A 20,517-nucleotide genomic window follows, 5' to 3' on the forward strand; every position below is an offset into this window, starting at 1 on the left:
AAGTGTAGGAGTGATAAGTTGTTGTAAGCATGAAGTCGAGCCAAATTGTGATTGCTTCTGAATTCCTCATTGAAAAATGAGTGAAACGAACGAGAACTTAGATGTAAGGTAGGAACTGCATAACAACTGGATAGTCTTTGGCTTGTGAGGTGGTGCCCGTTGAGTTTTTCTTTGGGCTTTGATGTAGTGGGAGGTCACACATGGTACATCTTCAGATTGTAGGCACTCCACTACTTTTCGATCTTTTTTTTTCGTTTCATGGTGGCGAGGGTGTAATTACTTTTTCCGTCTACTTTACTAATCTTGTACAGACCTTCCCAAATGAGATTCATCTTTTTGGAGCCTTCTCTGCGGGTAGTGATGAAGGCTTTTCTTAGGACTAGATCTCCGAGCTGGAACTGCTGGATCTTAGCCCTTTTATTGTAGCTGGAGAGGAGCTGATGTTGGTAGGCTGCAATGCGAGTGCTGGTCTGCTCGGGCTTCTCCTCTGCCAGATCTAAGCTTGTGACCATCTCTTTACCGTTCTGTTCAATGCTTGGTAGTAGAGCGGTGATACTTGGCTTGATGACATTGGGATGAATGATTGCTTCCGAACCAAATGCCAAAAAGAAAGGAGTCTCACCGGTTGCTCGTCTTTTGGTGGTGCAATATGCCCATAGACATATGGGGAGTTCGTCAGGCCATTTTTCCTTATTATTAGTGAGGGATTTCTTGAGGCAGTTGAGGATCATTTTCTTCGACCTGCCCATTGCTTTGAGGATATCTCGGCATAGACATGTGCTGCTTGATGCCATATTTTTGGAAGAACTTCGCCAAATCTTTGCCCATGAATTGTGGGCCGTTGTCGGTGACAATGGATTAAGGGGCCAAATCGACAAATGATGTTCCTTCGTATGAAGCGCTCTATGTCCGTCTGAATCGTGGTCGTCATGGGCTCTGCTTCTACCTATTTGATGAAATAGTCGGTTGCCACGATCATCATGACTTTGCCCCTAGTAATCTGGCTAGTGAGTAGCTGCGAATCAGAATGAATTGAAAGCTTTTTCACCGCTAAGTCTTTTGTCATTCGAAGGCCTGCTAGTGGGGTTTCATACTCTGCTTCGTTGTTGGATGCTTTGAAACCTAGAATGATCACCTGCTCGGGCATCGAACCGCCTGGGGTGACAAGGATCACATCTGCTCTTGAACCTTTGTAGTTGGATGTGCCGTTGACATGCAAATGCCAGAAGTCTCCATCGGGTGGAGTAAGCGCGGCTAGAATATGCTTGGCTACTTCCGGGGCATCATTGGGTCGCTCTGTTGCGTCACGTAGGCTCGGCGTGAAGGCGCAGTAGGGAGCTGTGGAGATGAGGCCATGTCACACGCAGCAGGAGATGCTCAACTGCTGGTATTGGGCCACTCTAGAGTTGAATCATTGAGCAAAGGTTGGTTAGGGTTGTGTGACGCGCAGCAGGAGGTAGTGCTCAACTACCGGTACATGTTGCTTTTATGTAGAATCTTCTGGGGCGACGAGGATAAAACTTGCTTCTGAGTGTTCCTTCCAGTGTTCATCTGCCCTTGGCATGTCTTTTGGGCCGAGTTGTTGCGTTCGTAAAAAAACTTTACATCCGCCAGGGTCTACGCCTTTATCGTCGCGCATCTGGATTCGGCGGAATAATGCGTCATGATGATGATTGTGTGCATTTGAAGGTAAAACTTGAGCTTCCTGGTTACAACAACTATTGCCAAAGTTAGCTTTTGAATTTCTAATAGCATCGAGAAGAGCTTTCGAACTGTAGAATACAGGTAGTCGAGCCCCCAGCTTTTCTCATATGATAGTAGAGCTTATTGCTGCTTAAGATATTGTCAAACATGCGAATGAGTCATCCGTTGCTTCGGGTTTGGATAGTAGGGAAGTGATGTCGGGTACTTCTTCAAGTTCTTAAATGTGCATTGGTGAGCCTCGTCTTAAAGTGCATGCTTCTTTGCCAGAGTAAAAGAGTCTGCTAGAGTTAGATCTTCTTTCATGATCAATTTTCCGAATAGCAAGTGGTCTGCTAGAAGTCTTTTATGGAAGGCTACTTTAGCTATCGAGTTGTTGCATCCGACTATCTTTGCCTTCTCTGTTTTGAACCTCCTCACATAACCACGAAACAACTCATTTGGGTTCTTCTTGACGTCGAACAAATGGTCGGACTTCTTTTTGATCGAGCGATATGATGAATATTCTTTGGTGAAAACCAAAGAGAGTTCGTAGAAATTCCGAATGGATTGTGGCGGCATGGTGTAGAACCAATCTTGCACCTCACCGTTGTAGAGTGGTGGCGAATATCTTGCACATGAAATCATCGTTGTTTCGATAGAGGATCATTGCGCTTCGGTAGTGTTTTAATGTCTCTCCGGGTCTTCATCCCCTTTGAAAGATGTGAAATGCGGCATGCTGAACTCGCGTGGAGGCTCTGCCTGCTCGATCTCATCCGTAAAGGGTAACCTGCTTATGTTGGTCATGTTCCGTCGTAGTGCCTCGTCGGTGACCTCGTTGCGTTGGAAATTACGCAATTGCTTGGTCAAGAGTCTCTCTACTTCTTCCTGAATTTTGCTTTGTTGAGGTAGTGAAGCTCTCGGCTGCCCCCAACCGTGACTTGCTGGTCTAGGCTGTTCTTTCATATGTTTGGCTCGTCTATGTCGCGGATGCGGTGCGTGTAGTGCGTTCTTAGCAGGCAAGCGAATTCTTCGTAGGCTGCAGGTTGAACTTGAGTCGTATTGAGTGACTGCTTATCTCCGTCCATCGTGCTGCCTACTTCGATGTGAGGTGGATGATGCTCCTTGCGAGCTTAGCCGTGAATGAACACTTCACTTGAAAGGTTGCTCATGTTGACTAGTCGAGAGTGCACGCTCCTCCGCGCTCTAAGACGGGAGTATACGCTATCTCGGGTGTCCAATCGGGAGTGTACACTACCTGAACGCTCGGTTCATGATTGGTCGAGTGGCTGCTTGCCAGGATGTTGCTGGAAAGGTTCTTTGTCTGCCTTTGTCCTACTTCGAGACACCTTATCTAGGGCACGTTGCATCTCGGTGCACTGTAAAAGTTGGTTCACCAAGCTCGTCTGTTGTGCAAGGGAACTCGTCAACTTTATGACTTATCAAGACAAGTGTTGTTCGCCACTTGGATTGGAAGAGCTTGGAAGGAATATGCCTCATTGAGCAGTGGAAGGGTAGTAGACTCCGGGCGCGAGATTTGAGTTGGGAAATGTCAAATCTGCGAAAAAATATGGTGAGAATGCCTCCGGCTCGATGATAGGTCTGGATGGTTGAGACAGTCTTGGGCCGACTTAGGCTGTTTGGAAAGCCACGGGAGCAGACTAGGTTGCAGGAGTAGGCTGGGCCACGAGAGCAGGCTGGGTCGCGAGAGTAGGCTGCTCGGTAGGAGCAGGCTGGGTCACGGGAGTGGGCTGCTTGTTGGAAGCAAGCTGGACCACGGGAGTGGGCTACTCGGCGGGAGTAGGCTGCTCAGTGCGTGATGTATACAAATGCGAGGCTTGGGCTCAGGCCCGTGCAAGCTTGGATGGCACGGCTTGGGCTATGGTGGAACCTCGTAGTGGTGGTACCACTCCACCTATGACCACATTTAGCCTCGTGGATCGCCGCAGTCCCATTTCTTGAGTATTAGAATTTTCACTTGTGGAATTTTCTAAATTTCTAGCCATTATATTTTTCTTATACATTTTATCAAAGAACCTTTGCAAATAAAAAAATTCTAATAATAAGAATGTATGAAAAATATTCAAATGGACTAGAAAATAGAGAAAAACCTTTTTATGCGAGAGTCTTCTACGAGTATGGATCTCAACTCTCAATGAAAGCACCAATTTGTGGATGCAAATTTCTTCCTTATTGATCTTGGACAAAATTGCACCTACAAAACAATTAACACCTTAGGTCAAGGCCAAGAGCCTCACGCGCCCATGATGAATGGGGGGGTTTTGGCCGAAGAACCTCCAATGCCAAAGTTAGAATTTAGAGAGAAAAAGTGTTTGAGAATTCTAAAGAATTTTAGCAAGAGTGTTGGAATGATCTTTTGGGGAAAATGAGAGCCTATTTATAGGGATAGGGTGTAACTTATGGTTTAATGTGTGATTTAATGGATTAATTAGGCAATTAATCCATTAATTGGTTAATCAACACATTTTTGGAATAAATATTTTGGGGCTTATGTAATTTATATGGGATGTTTTGAAGGTTATGAAATAATTACCTTGTGGAAAATATAGGATGAGGATGGATGAAATAACTTTGAATTTGTTACCTATTTTGGGCACTTTTGATTTGGTTGAATGATGATTGCTCGCTGCTCGCGCGTAGGAATCTCATTGTACCTCAAAGGTATTTTTGTCCTCTTTTGTCCAAAAATTCACGTGTCGCCTTGTGATTATTTTTGGCTCCACAATATCTATATATGGCTTCGGTCGGGTGATGTAGTGGCATACGGGCTAATGATATCTATTTATGGCTTCGGTCGAGTGATGTAGGGCTTACAGGCAAATGAAGATTTATATATGGTTTTAGTTAGGTGATGTAGGGTCTACGGGCGATTGAAGATTTATATATGGCTTCGGTCGGGTGATGCAGGGCCTACGGGCAAATGAAGGCCTTCAGGCGATTTTGATACCACTACTAAGCACACTATATATGATATATGTTTTATGAAGTTTTATGGCATGCTAGGGTTTTCGGAAAACCTATTACATATTATGCTATTGAGTTTTCTAAACTGGGGGTTAGTACGTTAATGAATAACTATTTTAGTATTACTTATATATAAACTTGGTCTACTCATGTTTTGTTTTGCACCCCCTCAGGACCTAGGAATGAGGCATACGATCTGAGCTACGAGGCATTCCCATATTAGTAAGCTTGTGTCCTCCTTTTTGCGTTGGACATCTCTTGTAATAGCACCTTCTATTATAACTTCCGCTTGTATTCTGAATTAGTAATATGCTCTCAACATGTCATGCATTATCACTATTATTTTGTAAGGTTTGTATTTTGTAAGCTTATGTCATGCATGTTTCTGCAAAATTTATATGCATGTTTCTCATGTTCTCAGCATATGCATTCATAAATGGCTTGCATCACCCTCGGGTGTTGGCCAACACGTGGCCATCTTGTTGTCCTTTGGACACCGGGATCGGGGCGTGTCACAAGTCCCCAATGTATTGGGGAGATTTGGACTCATATTTAAGCTCAAATGTAAGATTTCAGTCCAAATTGTTTAAAGCATTGAAGATGAGTGGTAAAGTGACATATTGAATGAAAAAAGGGGAGAAGAGCTAAATGAGATATTATTAGATTGAATAAAGAGAATTTACAGATAGAACTAAGAAGGGCAGAGCAAAAGGTGAAAAAGGAAATGCAGAAAACACGCCCCTACAATGGCCAAGATTGTTTGATCCCCTGGCTGGGGAGGAAGAGATCCGGAGAGGATCTCAACCCCTACTACTTTTATACAGGAAATTGGGGTAAAAATTTCAACCCATCAATCAAGAACCATAAATTTATTGGGCTAATTAATCTCTAGTCGAGTTTGAGATGGTCCACTTCTCCTTGGCAGAAGTAGCTTCAGCTTCCAATTGTTTGGTCTATATATTGACATAAAAAAGAAAATGTCCGGTCATGCAAAATATTTGTTCTACTAGATTATATTAGATTCGAACTTGAGACCTCTTCTTCTAACATGCGAAAGAGAATCACCAATAAGACCAAGAGCTAATTCCACTCTGCAAAAACAAACTTTACATAAACCAACTAGCTATTCCACTTTGCTGGAATCACGTCCCCAAAAAATGAATCGAGAAATATTGCTAAATCGACTTAGATATAAGATAGAAATAATGAACTATTGGCATAAATCCTTGCACAGACAGCATATACGAGTAAATCAGCAAGAATCCAGTACCCAGAAGAAAGAAGAAACAAAAGTCTAGCAAGTCTTTCTAGCACGGAGCACAACATTCCAAATTTTAACTGTTCAATCCAAAACAAAACGATGAAATATGAAAGGCGCAACTTCAAACACTGTACGAAATCTTAAGAAACAATGTTAAGTTTCAATTGTAAGAGTACGAGTATGATCCTTACAAGTCTTGGGATAATTGATATTATAAAGAAGTCTAAATCTTATAAGGAATGCAGTCTTGAGAGAAGTTCCAATTGGTTTTAGAAAAGAACTTAGTGTTGGAACTTTATAAGGTCTCATAAATCTTTATGGTTTGTATAACTTTGACTCCTAGTCCAATTTTGATAGGGAATGGACAGAGGAGTACTATATATATGGTTCAAACCACTGCTCTTGTGATACCAGCTTGTGTTGTTCTAAGACCTATTGATTAGAGAAGCTATTGTCATCGTAAAAGAGGAGAAGGTTTCGGACACAGAGGCTGCAATGGCTTCTTCATCAGGATCGAACAATGCAGGTATGTTCTAAGGGTTTGATTCTTAAGTCTGTTTAAATGCAAAGCTTAAACTAGTTGTGATTCAATTGGATGAATCCTTGATTCTTGGATAAGGTGTTATAAACTTGTTCTTACATCAATATCAAAGTAAAAGATGCATTTTTGACCAAAGTAAATTCAAGTAACTCACTTGAACAAAGGCTATCAACACGGACATCCTGCCTAATCGATCAGACCAGGAAGTTGATGAAGGTGCACAAAACTAGTCCTAAACCATGAAATATATAAACGGTTCCCAAAACTAGCTTACTATACATGTCTATCTCTCTCATATGTCCGTCCTACAACTCATATCAAAGAGAAACTTCTATGATAGGACTAACTCACCACAACCTAGCTCAGAATCCATATCTTTCTCGTTGAAGCCCTCTTCCTCCTTAGCCAACTCTCTCTTTGCTTCCTCAAGCTCTGCCTCTGTGACAGCAAGGGCAGCACTCCGCCTCTTCTTCTCATTATCCAAAGCTTCAACGTCTTCTCTCAACCTCTTCACTCTCCTTGCCCTTTCCAGAAATTTCTTCATACCCAAAGCCGATTGAACATGTGGCTCCAGCCAAGCCAAGTCAAATCTGAACATCTCGACATCCTCCCATAAACTTCGAAGATGAGTAAAGGCATCCCCATTCATATCCTTGACCTTTGTTGTTTTAAGAAAATGCAAGAGCCCTCCGAGCGCTGTCAAAGCACATTCTACAACTTTACGATTCTTCTTACGTACGCACTCAATCAACGAAGGATGCAATGAACAAGCTTCCTCCAGCAGTGGAACGAAAGCTTTCTCTATTAGTCCCAACCCACGAAATTCCAAAAGCTGCCCTGTTGGTTTGGTGGGAATTTCCTCAAGCTCCTTAACTAGAGAAGGGTCAGGAAGGCTTTCAACAATAGCCTTAGTGCAAACTTGTTCAGGACCTGATGTTTCTTGGAAAGGAGTCGGCAGTTCTGAACTTGGTGTCTTAGGTGTAGGAGAAGATTCTGGAGTATGCACCGAATGCACATGTGAAGGTTCCTGCCCACCACGCTCTTTCTTTATGGGCTCCATAAGTGCAGATTCTGCAAAACCATTTGCTCTTTGGTCTATTGGAATACGGACCTTCACTTCAACAATGCATTTATCATTCACGAGATAACCTGCAGTCTTGTCATAAAGTTCACTGAGCAGCATGAATGATTTGAAGCCCCATTCACTACTGTGTTCTTTGAACTCTTTATAAGAGCCTGTGAGCAAAAATATAAAGGAATACAAAACTTTAATCAGGTACACAAAGCACATCAAAGGTAATACGGAAACAACAACAAAGGAAGTCCAATTTGGAATTTACTACAGAAGCAAATTGTCAACAAAGATGACCTCAATCAATGATCAAGAACTCATGCTAATTATAATAACATATTTGCAGATGGACTTCCTTCCATGTGTAAACGTACATAACCCAGGCATAAATCCGTTAGCTTTAAAACCAGAAAGTTTAAGAAAAAATAAAAACTAAGCTGCTACCAGTAATATTATCACCACCAAAGCTTAAGGGAAGAGAAATTCTAAATAGTTCTTGATGACAAATCCAAACTAACTGATCCGAAAATCAAAATTATGGTTTCATTGATAAAGATCAGCTACTCAATTTATACTAGAAACTCACTCCAAAAACCTTGTTTGAAATCTTTATATCCAAATGCAACATAACTTGTTCCAACAACCAACAACGCATGTCGCATGAATGAGATAACGATCATTTAAAAAATTTGTCCTAGAAATCACTACAAATTCTTTGTTTTCAATCATTCAATCCAAATGCACCATAACATATTACAACCAACAACGCATGTCACATAAGTGATCACTATCAGTTAAACAATTATGCTAGAAACTCACTCCAGATCAATCAGTTAAAACAAGTTATACTACAAACTCACTTCAAAACCTTTGTTTTAACTCTTTCTATCCAAATGCACCTCATGTCATATAGATGACCACGCTCAGCAAAACAATTTACAATCTTATGCTAGAAACGCGCTCCAAATCCCTTGTTTTAAATCTCTCCATCCAAATCCACCATAACTTGTTACAAGTAACGAACGATGCGTATCATATATAAACAACAAACAACAACAGAATCATGATGGAAAGCACAAGGAAATCCATTTACTGAGTTTCGATTGCCAAAGCCACAAGATCACATAGAAAGAACATAAACATGAAACAGTAAAAGTTATACCCTTTGTAGCCATTGTGATTGTCTTGTTGCTGTCCAGTTGATTGAGCACACTCAAGCTGAAGTGGGCAAATTTAGTCCAACCAGGTTCCAGAGTTGAAGCACTTGGGACACACAAGTACATGGAGAAGTGCATTTCGGAATTTACTTCGTTGCCCTTCGGCCGTGCTAGGATCCTCCTGACCAAATCAAAATTATCAAACCAAAACGGCGATCTTGAAGTGTTCACAATCAAAAGAACAAAAATTTAAAAAAAAAAACCTAAACAAAACAAAATATGAGAGAATAATTTTACCATTTGAAACCAGCGATGGTGAAAACGTCAGAGTAATGATTTTCGTTCTTGAGCTTAGAGAAGTTTTCGATCACCCATGTGAATTTCCCAGACACCTCTTCTTCTTCCTTGTTCTTGCTCTTCATCTACAAAACAGAAAAATTCAAATAAATAAAACCCATAAAAATGGTCACCCAATAATCACACCAACCATCACAGCAATCCTAACCATGATCGACGGTGAGAGAGAGGAGGGGGGAGAGAAAGAGAGAGAGAGAGAGAGAGAGGAAAATACTCTCCACTCCCCAGCAGAGCACACACTGACACTGCAGCCCAGTAGGCTCAGCGGACAAAACCTCCAATTATATGATGGCTCAGTCAAACAATGTCCAAAGGGGTCCCATGCTGGTCCTTTTTTTATTTTTTTTTAAAGAAAACTAATGGATATGATTTGGTAGTTTTGAATTTTAATGATAAAAATAAAATAAAAGGTAAAATGAATAATACATGGATTAACTTTTTAGTGTAAAAATATGATTTTTTGTTAAAGTAAACAATACCAGGAGTTTTTCATTAAAGTTCATTTATTTTTTCTTCAGAAAAGGCAAATATATTACCAACAAACAAACATTACACATGAAAGGTCCAAATAAACGTTGTGAACAAAAGAAAAAACAAACCCTTAAAATACACATTACAAAGCCCAAAGAAAGCTTTGGAATCCAGCACAAACACACCACACAACACAAGAAACCCTAAACCACATCGGCTACTGTAGCAAGTCATTTTGCCGCCGAAACTCCCCAATGAGTCGAAACCATCTCCGTCACAAAGACCTGCCATCACATCATCTCGAGTCCCAGAGTTGAGGAAGAAAAAAGCTGCTCCATCCCTCACTAACCACCAAAACGATTGCCGCTCCATCCTCCACCCACGTTCGTGCTTTATGTCTAACAAAATGGACGGAAATTGCCATCCCAATGTCATATTTTTTCACCTATTTAATAACATATTTATCCTTTTGTAAGAAAACTTTTAAATCCTTATTTAATTAATTACTAAAATTTTGAAAATGTTGTAATGTAATATGTGGATGACATATATGAATAGTTTGTTACTATTCATCCAAAGAAAAATAAGATGGGTTATCATTCATATGAAGAAAGCTTGTAAAGCAATAGTCTTGGAACAATAATCTTTTGCCTATAAAATGAGAGCATACGGAGGAAGAAAGAAAGAGATAAAGAAAAGAAGAGATGAGAGGAAGAAGAGGAAGAAGAGAGATACAGAAGAAAATACCAGTGAGCTGAGCTAGAGAGAAGAGAGAAAGTAGTGACAGTTATCTTTGTACTCCTATTATTTCACGTAATGAAAGAAAGTACTACTACTGTCCTGAGGATTTAGGCACACTTGCTGAATCTTCTAAATATTGTGTCTCATTTATTTTATGCTCCACTGCACACATACTGTCGATTTTACAACACATTATCAGCACGAGAAGCTTTCATGTTGGTGGAGAGCATACGCCATAAATCCGGCGAAGCACTACCTACCTTTCACATTTGTCAGCTGTAATCTCACAAATAAGAAAATATTTTCATTTCATTTTCATATCTCTGTATGACTAATTTTCTTAAGGTAAATTTACATTTTGGTTATATAACTATTATTATTATTGGCAGAAAATCTGACAGCCATGAAAACAAATTTTGAACTCCAACTTGCTGACCTCTGATTGAGATACTTCCTTCTTGAAAGTTGTTCATTTGCCCAATATCTATAACCTTTGCTTTAGAGCTTTGATATTTATATGAATGATGTTGGTTCAAAGCTCTTGTCACAAACTTTATTTACTTAAAAAAAAACAATTTATTTATCATGGCTGTAATTACCGCCTATTGCTTTAATTTATTTAGTGTATTACATTTTGTTATGATGAGTATTTAAAGGACCCGAAGTTCCTTAATCAAATCAAAACCTGAAGTTTCTTGATCCTCATCATATGAAAAGATCAAACCCGAAGTTCCTTGATAAAAAATCAAAACCTGAAGTTTTTTAACCAATTGAGATAGCAGTAGTTCCTCAATTAAAATAAAGTGACGGCCATAAGTGCCTCACTCCACAAACTATTAAATAAGGGCCAGACGTTCCTTGCTTCATGTAAATGAGGACCATAAGTTTCTTAATCCATGTACAAATTAAGTATGGGTATGAATTCCAAAAATACGAACCTAAAGGTTCTAATGATGTCAACATTGAAAGTAAATTTCAAGTACAAATGAATAATGTTTTGGTCTGAAGTTCAAAATATGAATAATGTTAAGAACTTGAAATTCTAACATTTTGTGTGGGCATATATTATATGTGGTATGAGTTAATTATCGTAATTTCTGTCATACCTGAATTTCTTCGTTTTGGGAATAAGAAAATGGTGAACTTAGCAAAACCCGATTTTGTGACCAACGTCATCTTACACGAGATATTTTCATGAATTCATAATGCTCGAGAACTCATGTGGAAGCATATGATATTAGAAAATATCTATACTTAAAGGCTCATTGAATCATATTCATGGAATCAGAATTTTCCATGGGTTCCCATATATAACAAGCTAAAGTAGAAGCTTTCTGACATGTATAAAATCAAATGGGAGAATTTTTTTTTATATATACACATGAGTTACAAATACAAAAAACCAACAAACGGGGGACCTTCACAAAGGTTGCTTATGTGAAGCCTTAGTACTTGGCAGTACCCCAGAAGAGGGAGGCATTGAAGATTGATCATGTAACGCCCCAATAATTGGCAAAACACCATAAGGGGAAGGCACCAGTTACCTTTAGAATCTAGCCACGAATCTCTGGTGATCACTTTGAATCCGACTTTCGGATTCTAGCAGCTGGTCGAGCTTTATTTTCATGCTCGTTGAGTAAATATTTGCAAGTTTATGCAACTCTTTATTCTCGTGCTTAAGCCCTTTAATTTCTTGTCTAAGACTTGCCACCTTAGCCATTAATGTTTCAACTTGGCGAGTTCGAGCAAGTAGACGTTGGCTTATGTTGGATACATAACTCGCACACTGAACACTCAAAACCAAAGAGTCTTGAACAGCCAATTCATTAGACCTTTTTGAAACTATTCTATTATCTTTGGGAGTGAGATAGTTCCTAGCTACTACTGTAGCCGTTATATCATCCATCATCATAGAGTCTCCAACTGTAAAATGGCCATTAGAAGATAAAAAGGACGGGCGCCATATATTATCTTGACGCAGCTCGTGTGTATCACTTCCGAGACTCAACTATAAACAAATGTTAGATGGGCAAGCCATTTTCAAAAATGATGAAATAAAAGGATTGGATATAGTGAAATCTCATAAATACAGTAGAAACAATTTTCACAGGTAGGCGACCTTTAAAGCATGCATTTTGGATACAATTGATACCTCTATAAAAAGAGAGGCAACATAGCCACTTTTAAAATCAAGGCACTGCTCTCCGAATTTCAAAAGCTGGATTTTCTTGAATAAAGTTCGTTAACATTTCTTAGACGCAATCTTAGCTTTCCGGATATTAAAGACAACTCGATCAAAATATCTCTAGCAAACTTAAAACACGTAAAGTTCACTATTCCAACTACACCACTGTTGCCGACAAGCGTGGGTGACAAAGCCACATCTGCATCACTACCTGCTATTGGGAAATCCCTATATATGTCGACCTTTGTCCTCCATGGTAAGGCACACCTCCAAAATGCCTATCTCATCTTCCTTGCCGAGAATGCATTTGCAACCAAACCTCTCAACATATTCAGTCTTCCGTCTCTCTAAGAATACCTCTTCAACCAAGTCCCTCGAAATGCCAAACTCATTTTCTCAGCAAGAAATATTTTTGATCGAGAAGCTTTATATTAGCATTAAATCCTTCTACTGTTTTCCTTCAAGAGAAAAAGTATTTCATATCATTAGGGTTGAGAGCAAGGGTATCTCATATCATGTTCTTTCCCTGTCTTTTCCTTTGCCTTTGCTCTTACCTGCAAGGCAAAGAGAAAGAAAGCTATCAATCGGAACCTGAAATCAAACATCCGGTCAAGAACCAACTGCCTAGAACATTTCTTGATTGCTTACCTTGCATTGCTCTTGAGTAGTCATCTTCAACTGTTGTTGGAGCTGGGTCTCAAGTCACCAACATCGCAGAATAATTGGTACACTGTTGGCTCTTTACACTAAAGCTGCTAAACATGGACGAGTCACCAAGAAATGATGGACCATCTAAGGACAAAAGGTTGCACATCACTTCTATTGGGCAAGAGATTGAAGCAGAATGATCAACGATGAGCTCATAGAAGTCCAAAGGGAGAAAATTGGTGGCTGACTGAGTGAATGGAAGACCAAAGTTCAATTATGGAAATTCTACTCATATCCCCAGCAAACTTTACCAGTTTATATCATTCACATGATGTAGAAAAAGGTAATGAAAATTACTAATTGATTACAAGTTACAGAGATGTCGCACGGATTAAAGTCTCAGTCATACTATCCATAGACTTAGCACTACTGAGCTGTTGCATGCCTGAAGCATGACAGTCGCCGCATAGATTCAAGTTTCAAAAGGGATAATCCATGAACATGGCAATTTTAATATATCTCATGCTTGAAGCATGATCGATCGATGTGTAAGTTCCAATGATTTAACTCCCTAGAAGTGGAGTTAACTATACAAGCTCTATAGCGCTCTAGATGAGGTTATGATCCATATTTTCAAACAATTCATGTAATAAGAGATGATTGTCCTACAAGAAACAATGTACAGCCCCTGAAGAGGCAAGGATATCCAAAGTAATGAAATGATTATACATATGCTTGCGCATGCACATGAGAATTATGGGACCATGAATTGATGATTACCAATGTTGTTTTTAGTAGCTACTAAATTCATCAATGAGCTATGTTGATATTGAGCCATGTTCTTTTATTCATCGACAAAAAACAAAATTATTGGCCAAAAAATGAAGAAAAGCAATTCCATTACAATTTATCAAGAACATGGAAAAATGGACCTATTGTACAAATCGCCAGATAATGTTGAACCCAGAAGGTTAAATATGAGCATTTGTAATACAGTGTACTACACTCAAATGATATGACACAAGGTTCTTAGTTGAAACTCTAATACACTCCTGGAAACATGATTTCTCATTGTGAAACTTGTTCATTTAAATGGAGAATTATATATTACACAAAGCCTTATGAAATGCCTGAGGTATATCTCCACAAGTAAATCCCTCAAGCATACATGGAAGCAAGTTGCTATGTCTAAATTCCAAAAGAGAATGTGTCATGAAGTGTAGAAAATCCTTGAAGGATTTAGATTGCTTGAAGAAAGCCCTGGAAAGGTAAAGCATAAATTATGTACTCAATACCAATAGATGATATAAATTGCCTTAATGAGTACTATCATTATGATGTTGTTGCAATATATTAAATCTCTTGCAAGAGTTGATGATATCAGAGTGAGACTCCTGAAGAGTCTAGAAAGATTATAAAGTGTTGAAATGAATACTATCTAGAGTTGTAGATCGAACAATACGCCAACACGAATCTTACCCATGACGTTTATGGTATTAAAGAACCATATGGATTGAAGATCATGAGTTGAACACTCAAGTTGTTAATTAATATTTAGACATTAAGAAAAATCATTCATCCTCATGAGGGAAATGATGAATTGATATTTGGTCTAAAAGTACCATATCCTAGTGAAGTATGTACCTTACTGTATTTAGCACAATACATTGAATTAGGTGTTACACTTTGTTTATACCATACTTAGGGCCTCCATATTTAGACCTCGTATAAATACTCGGGGGACTCAAATGTAATTATGTAATAAATGGATGGGCAAATATGTAATAAGTAAGGACCAAAGATTAATATTGTAAGAGTGTTAGTTTCGTTGGCGGCTAACTTGGATTGGCCATTACAACAATTTGATGTGAAAAATGCTTTCTTACATGGTAATCTTAAAGAAGAAGTGTATATGGATATTCCACCTGTTTATGCATCAGTTTCACAACCCGGAATGGTGTGTAAGTTGAATAAGGCATTGTATGGATTGAAACAATCACCTCGGGCATGGTTTGGTAGGTTCCGTACGGCTATGAGCAAGTATGGGTTCAGGCAGAGCAATTCCGATCATACACTTTTCTTGAAACGTCGAATGGGTAAATTGACGACACTTATTATTTATGTGGATGATGTGATTGTTATGGGTGATGATAAAGAAGAAATCTCAAGGCTGAAAGATTACTTAGCAGCTGAGTTCGAGATGAAAGATCTTGGTGGATTGAAATATTTCTTGGGTATAGAAGTAGCTCGATCTAAACAGGGTAAATTTCTATCTCAAAGAAAATATGTTTTTGATTTGTTAGCCGAAACCGGAATGCTTGATTGTAAACCGGTTGACACCCCTATTGTCCAAAATCACCATCTTGATGTGCACCCTGATCAAGTTCCCACTAACCGAGATCGTTATCAAAGGTTAGTTGGGAGGTTAATTCATTTATCTCATACCAGACCTGATATTGCATATGCAGTAAGTGTTGTTAGTCAATTTATGCATTCCCCGAGTGATACGCATATGGGTGTGGTTGAACGCATTCTGCGATACCTAAAGTCCTTTCCTGGTAGAGGCATCATGTTTTCCAAGAATGGTCATTGCCAGATAAAAGGTTATACCGATGCAGATTGGGCAGGGAATATTACTGATCAACGGTCCACATCGGGTTACTTTACATTTGTGGGGGGAAATTTTGTGACTTGGCGGAGTAAGAAACAAAAAGTGGTTGCTTTATCAAGTGTAGAGGTGGAATATAAGGGTATGGCAAAAGGAGTATGTGAATTATTATGGCTTCGGAGGTTACTTGCAGAACTTGGGTGTCCTTCAATGTCGGCTTCGAATTTGTTTTGTGATAATAAAGCAACGATTGATATCTCACACAACCCAATCCAGCATAATCGCAAGAAACATGTGGAAGTTGACAGACACTTCATTAAGGAGAAGTTGGATGAGAATATTATTCAATTCCCGTTTGTAAAGTCAGAGGATCAATTAGCAGACATCTTAACTAAAGTTGTTGCCAGTCAAGCATTCTACAACTCTCTCATCAAGTTGGGCATGAACGACATTTATGCACCAACTTAAGGGGGAGTGTTGGAGAGTTGACCTTTGTAATTGGCCTAGTTACCTGTTTGGGTCCTTGTAATCAGAATGTAATTAGGATTGATTTTATTTGATGTCTTGTAAATCAATCTTGTACAATATATATTTCCCTCCTTGGTGAGAAGAATAATATCAGAAAACTAAACCCTAAAATAAGCCCTAATTAGCAAAGATTAAAACAATACAGTTGCCGGATCTGTGATTGAGTTGTCGGTATCAAGTTGATTAACCAAGGTTAAGCTAAAGTTGGCAAATTTACTACACCCACGTGACAGTTAAAAACAGAGAGTTAAAGAAAAATATAAAAACTAAGTTGCAAACGGTGTCCCAACGCGATAGAAAATCTCATATAATGTTAACAACCATAGATATATTAATGCAAAATTGATCAGAATACACCAAATAATATCACCAACAAAGCTTAGGAATTCTAATTAGTTATTGACGACTAATAGGGAGCATAAATGATAATGCTCAGTTAAACAATTTATACTAGAAACTCACTCCAAATCCCCTGTTTAAAATCTTTTATGACCAACAACGTGTGTCTCATAAAGAGATAACGATCCGTAAAACAATTTATGCTAGAAACTTACTCTGTTTTAAATCATTCTACCCAAATGCATCATAACTTATTACAACTAACGACGTCTGTCACATAAAGAGCTAACGATCCGTTAAACAATAATTTACGCTAGAAACTCGCTCCGAATCTCTTGTTTTAAACATTTTTATCCAAATGCACCTCAATTTATTACAATCAACGACGCATGTGTCACATAAATGATAAATGATCCGTTAAACAATTTATACTAAAAACTCACTCCACATCCCTTGTTTTAACTCTTTCTACCCATATGCACCATAACTTTTACAGTTAACGATGCGTGTCGCATATCAACAACTAACAAAAACAGAAGCAGGATTGAAATTCCATTTAAGAAGTTTTGCTTGCCATAACGACAAGATCACACAGAAAGAACAGAAACATGATTCATGAAGAGTAAAGGAAATACCCTTTGTAGCCTTTGAGATTGTCTTGGTGTTGTCCAGTTGATTGACCACACTCAAGCTGAAATGGGTAGATCTAGCCTAACCAGGTTCCAAATTTGAAGCATTTGGAGCACACAAATACAAGGAGAACTGCATTTCAGATTTTACTTTGTTGCCCTTCGGCCATATAAGCAGCCTCCTGACAAATCAAAATTATCAAACCAAAGGGCACAACGATGTTAAAGTTGTAGGTCATGATCCTAATACTTTAGGGCATGTATTGGTCTTTTACTAGGGTTTGGCTCTTTGTGGCTACCTATGTGAATAGGGTTACTAGTGGAAGCTTCTAGATTGTTCCTATTACGATTTCTTTCTTTCATTTTTTTATTGGGAATGACAGTGGAGTTTCTAAATACCATAACAAATTTGCAAAACAATAAAATATAAAAATTAATTAAAAAATAATATATGAGCCTGAAGCTGCTCTGATCGAAGGACTCATAAAAAATAAAGATCTTTGGAGTTCGAGAGATTTTTTAGGTGTCATGGAAACACTGTTCGCTATATCACAGTACAAGTGGTTGAAAATTTCGAAAAAAAAATTTAACCACTTATATTATGAGAATTAGTGTATCGAGCTGTTTTCACATGTTGAAAATTTTCTTGTGGACTTGGAGGAGCTCAAAAGAACAAAAGATAAAATAAAATAAAACAAATCTTGAGAAAATAATAAAAATACCATTTGAAACCAGCGATGGTGAAAACGTCGGAGTAATGCTTGCCGGTCTGCAGCTTAGAGAAGTTTTCGATCAGCCATGTGAATGTCTCAGACACAATCTCTTCCCCTGCCTTCTTGCTGTTCATCTGCAAAACAAAAAAAAAAAAAGATTAAAACCAAACACCCACACAAATGTAAACAAACATGCAAATGATCGACGATGATAGACGATGAGAGAGACAAAGAGAAGTACCTTCAGACCACGATTCTGACGAGTGAGAGAGAGAGAGAGAGAGAGAGAGAGAGAGAGAGAGAGAGAGAGAGAGAGGAAATACACTCCATCAGAGCACTACACTCCAGCTCTTGGGGCTGTGCGGACAAGCTCCAATTTTTATAATGCCCCGGTCAAAAAATGTTCAATAGGGTAATGTTTATCCTAATTGTCTAGCATGATGTGGGACCCAGAAAACATTGAATAAGCATTGGGATTTGTTTGTAATTGTCATTTTGAGTAACATTAGGGTGGACCACATTTTTATATTACATTGGTGTACTATATGATACGGTTAATTATTCATATAATCAACATCTAATGAGATAAACTCATTAATTGATATTTAATATGTACGTATCATTTGCCATAGTGCATCATATAATCTCTTTAGCATTTCTTTTTTCTTTTTGTTGAAAAAATAATTTGTTCAATTTAAAGCTTGAGATTGTAAGCGTTTAATAAAATTAAATATTCTCCTAACTTTTAGTATAAATATATTGTTGTATAAAAAAATAACTTGATTAACATATTCTACTTGTTCTCGCTACATTGGTGGGGTGGTTGTTTGGTGGCAACGATGGCGATGGTTGTTGAGCAACGATGATAATAGTGGAAGTGGCGGTTATGACCATAGAAATGTGGTGGTAACAAAGATGGTGGTGACGACCATTGTGACTACGTCAATGGTAGTAGTATATATAATAATGTCTTTCATTTCTCGTTATATTAGTTTCTAAAAATTACATCACTTATTAATCACTTATATTTCTTATGCATACTCTCATCCCTAAGTCTGGCTTCTCTCCCCTTTGGAAGAACAAAGCCACCACCTCCATCTTCCTCAACCCAACCTTACCACATCCCCTTGCTGAATCCAACTCCAACATCACCTCCACATGTCAATTATCTTTCAAGAAAATGATTTTTGCACTTTTTTTTTCACTTTCTATATAATTTTTTGTACATTCTGCATATTTTTCTATTTTCTTAACATTAAATTAAACAAATTAAAGGAGACTCAAGATCAATTAAGAACTTGCAATGGCGAAGCCGGGAATTCTCGGAGGGAGGGGGGAAATTTAAAAAATTTAGGGTCCCAAAAAAATGTGAACATTCATTCAAGGTCTAAGTCCAAGATTTGCAAGAAGATTATTTGAACTACCCGTAATATTCATAGGAGAATTTGCACTAACCGAAATATTCAAAAGAGGATTTGGACTACTCAAAATAGTCGAAAGAGGGTTTGAACAATAATATTATTTGAAGGATGATTTAGCACCGTTTCTTGTTGTATCGTTCTATTATTTAACCGTATAATAAGCAAAGTTTTAAAAGATGATGGACATGACTTTACACTTAGGCGAGGACCTAGGCAAATTTGAATAAATTTATTATATACCGTATAAATAATTGTCTATTTATTATATAGCTTATAATATCCAAAAAAACATTGATTATAAAATATATTGTCGTGTATCTAACATACCCCGTCTCCGAGATATGTACCAAGCTCAACTCATGCCTCGAATTTGCGTACTAATTTTTTTTTCCGTAAACTTTATGGCTGCATCTAACCTCCTCGTTAGACTGCCTATGTACCCTCAATAGGGATCAAGTCATTCGTAGTTCACCATTCACAAAATCAGACATTTATCCCACTGAGTTCAAGCAGAAAAGCATAACATTCCTCGATCATTTAATATAACCTGATAGCATGAAATTCTTGGGCTCAAGCTACATAATAAACCCTCATGAAATCATGATTTCTCTTCCATCCTACATATAAATCATTATGTCTCATCATGATATCACAATTCACAACATACATCATATTTAAGAACCAACGAAACACAAAACCATTCTCTAGTCACATTAATTAATTAATTTGATCAAAGTAATAACAATCATTCCCATATCTTCTAAATTCATACCTTATGAAATCATAATCGAATTGTAGAATATCCCCAAGGAGTCACCCAGACGTCCAACATCTTTTCTAACTCAATTCACAAGATTCTCGAAACCATTGACACAAATATATATAAAACTAAGGCTAGAGTAACACAATTAGGCCAAGCCTACTTCTCCAAATAATGGGATTTCAAACCACTCTACGAAATCCAACAACCTCGGGTTCCGGACCACTCAAACGAACCAAACTAAATATGATCGCCTATCAAATGTACCAAGTACAACTAATCATCATCACTTCTAGAATACATATGATCCCCCATCGCGGATATACCAAGCAGAACCATAGGCATAATCTCATCATGCAGACAGTGATCACTTATCGCGGATATACAAAGCATGATCACCCCTAATAGTTCCCCATCGCGG

At 38.3% G+C, this 20,517-nt stretch overlaps 1 protein-coding gene and 1 long non-coding RNA gene across 6 annotated transcripts; both read right to left on the minus strand.

Moving 5' to 3' along the window:
- Nucleotides 1-6,506: 6,506 nt before the first annotated feature.
- Nucleotides 6,507-18,290, minus strand: LOC126614089 (MATH domain and coiled-coil domain-containing protein At3g58370-like). Of its 4 annotated transcripts, none has more exons than XM_050281726.1 (4): nt 18,157-18,290; nt 17,925-18,049; nt 8,702-8,874; nt 6,507-7,703 (listed from the first exon to the last, which is right to left on the minus strand). In XM_050281726.1, the coding sequence occupies exons 2-4, from the start codon at nt 18,047-18,049 to the stop codon at nt 6,799-6,801; spliced, it is 1,203 nt and encodes a 400-aa protein (XP_050137683.1). In that variant the 5' UTR covers nt 18,157-18,290; the 3' UTR covers nt 6,507-6,798. The 4 variants fall into 4 exon arrangements, with proteins under 4 accessions (XP_050137683.1, XP_050137681.1, XP_050137682.1 ...); XM_050281724.1 differs by having other exon boundaries at nt 8,702-8,877; XM_050281725.1 differs by lacking the exons at nt 17,925-18,049; nt 18,157-18,290 and adding exons at nt 8,994-9,118; nt 9,202-9,310.
- Nucleotides 11,839-17,346, minus strand: LOC126614093 (uncharacterized). Of its 2 annotated transcripts, none has more exons than XR_007620272.1 (3): nt 17,209-17,346; nt 13,099-13,269; nt 11,839-13,004 (listed from the first exon to the last, which is right to left on the minus strand). It is a non-coding gene; the product is annotated as an uncharacterized LOC126614093 (long non-coding RNA). The 2 variants fall into 2 exon arrangements; XR_007620271.1 differs by having other exon boundaries at nt 13,099-13,242; nt 17,209-17,344.
- Nucleotides 18,291-20,517: the final 2,227 nt, after the last annotated feature.

Source organism: Malus sylvestris, chromosome 2 (genome assembly GCF_916048215.2).
Source record: "Malus sylvestris chromosome 2, drMalSylv7.2, whole genome shotgun sequence".
NCBI lineage: Eukaryota > Viridiplantae > Streptophyta > Magnoliopsida > Rosales > Rosaceae > Malus > Malus sylvestris.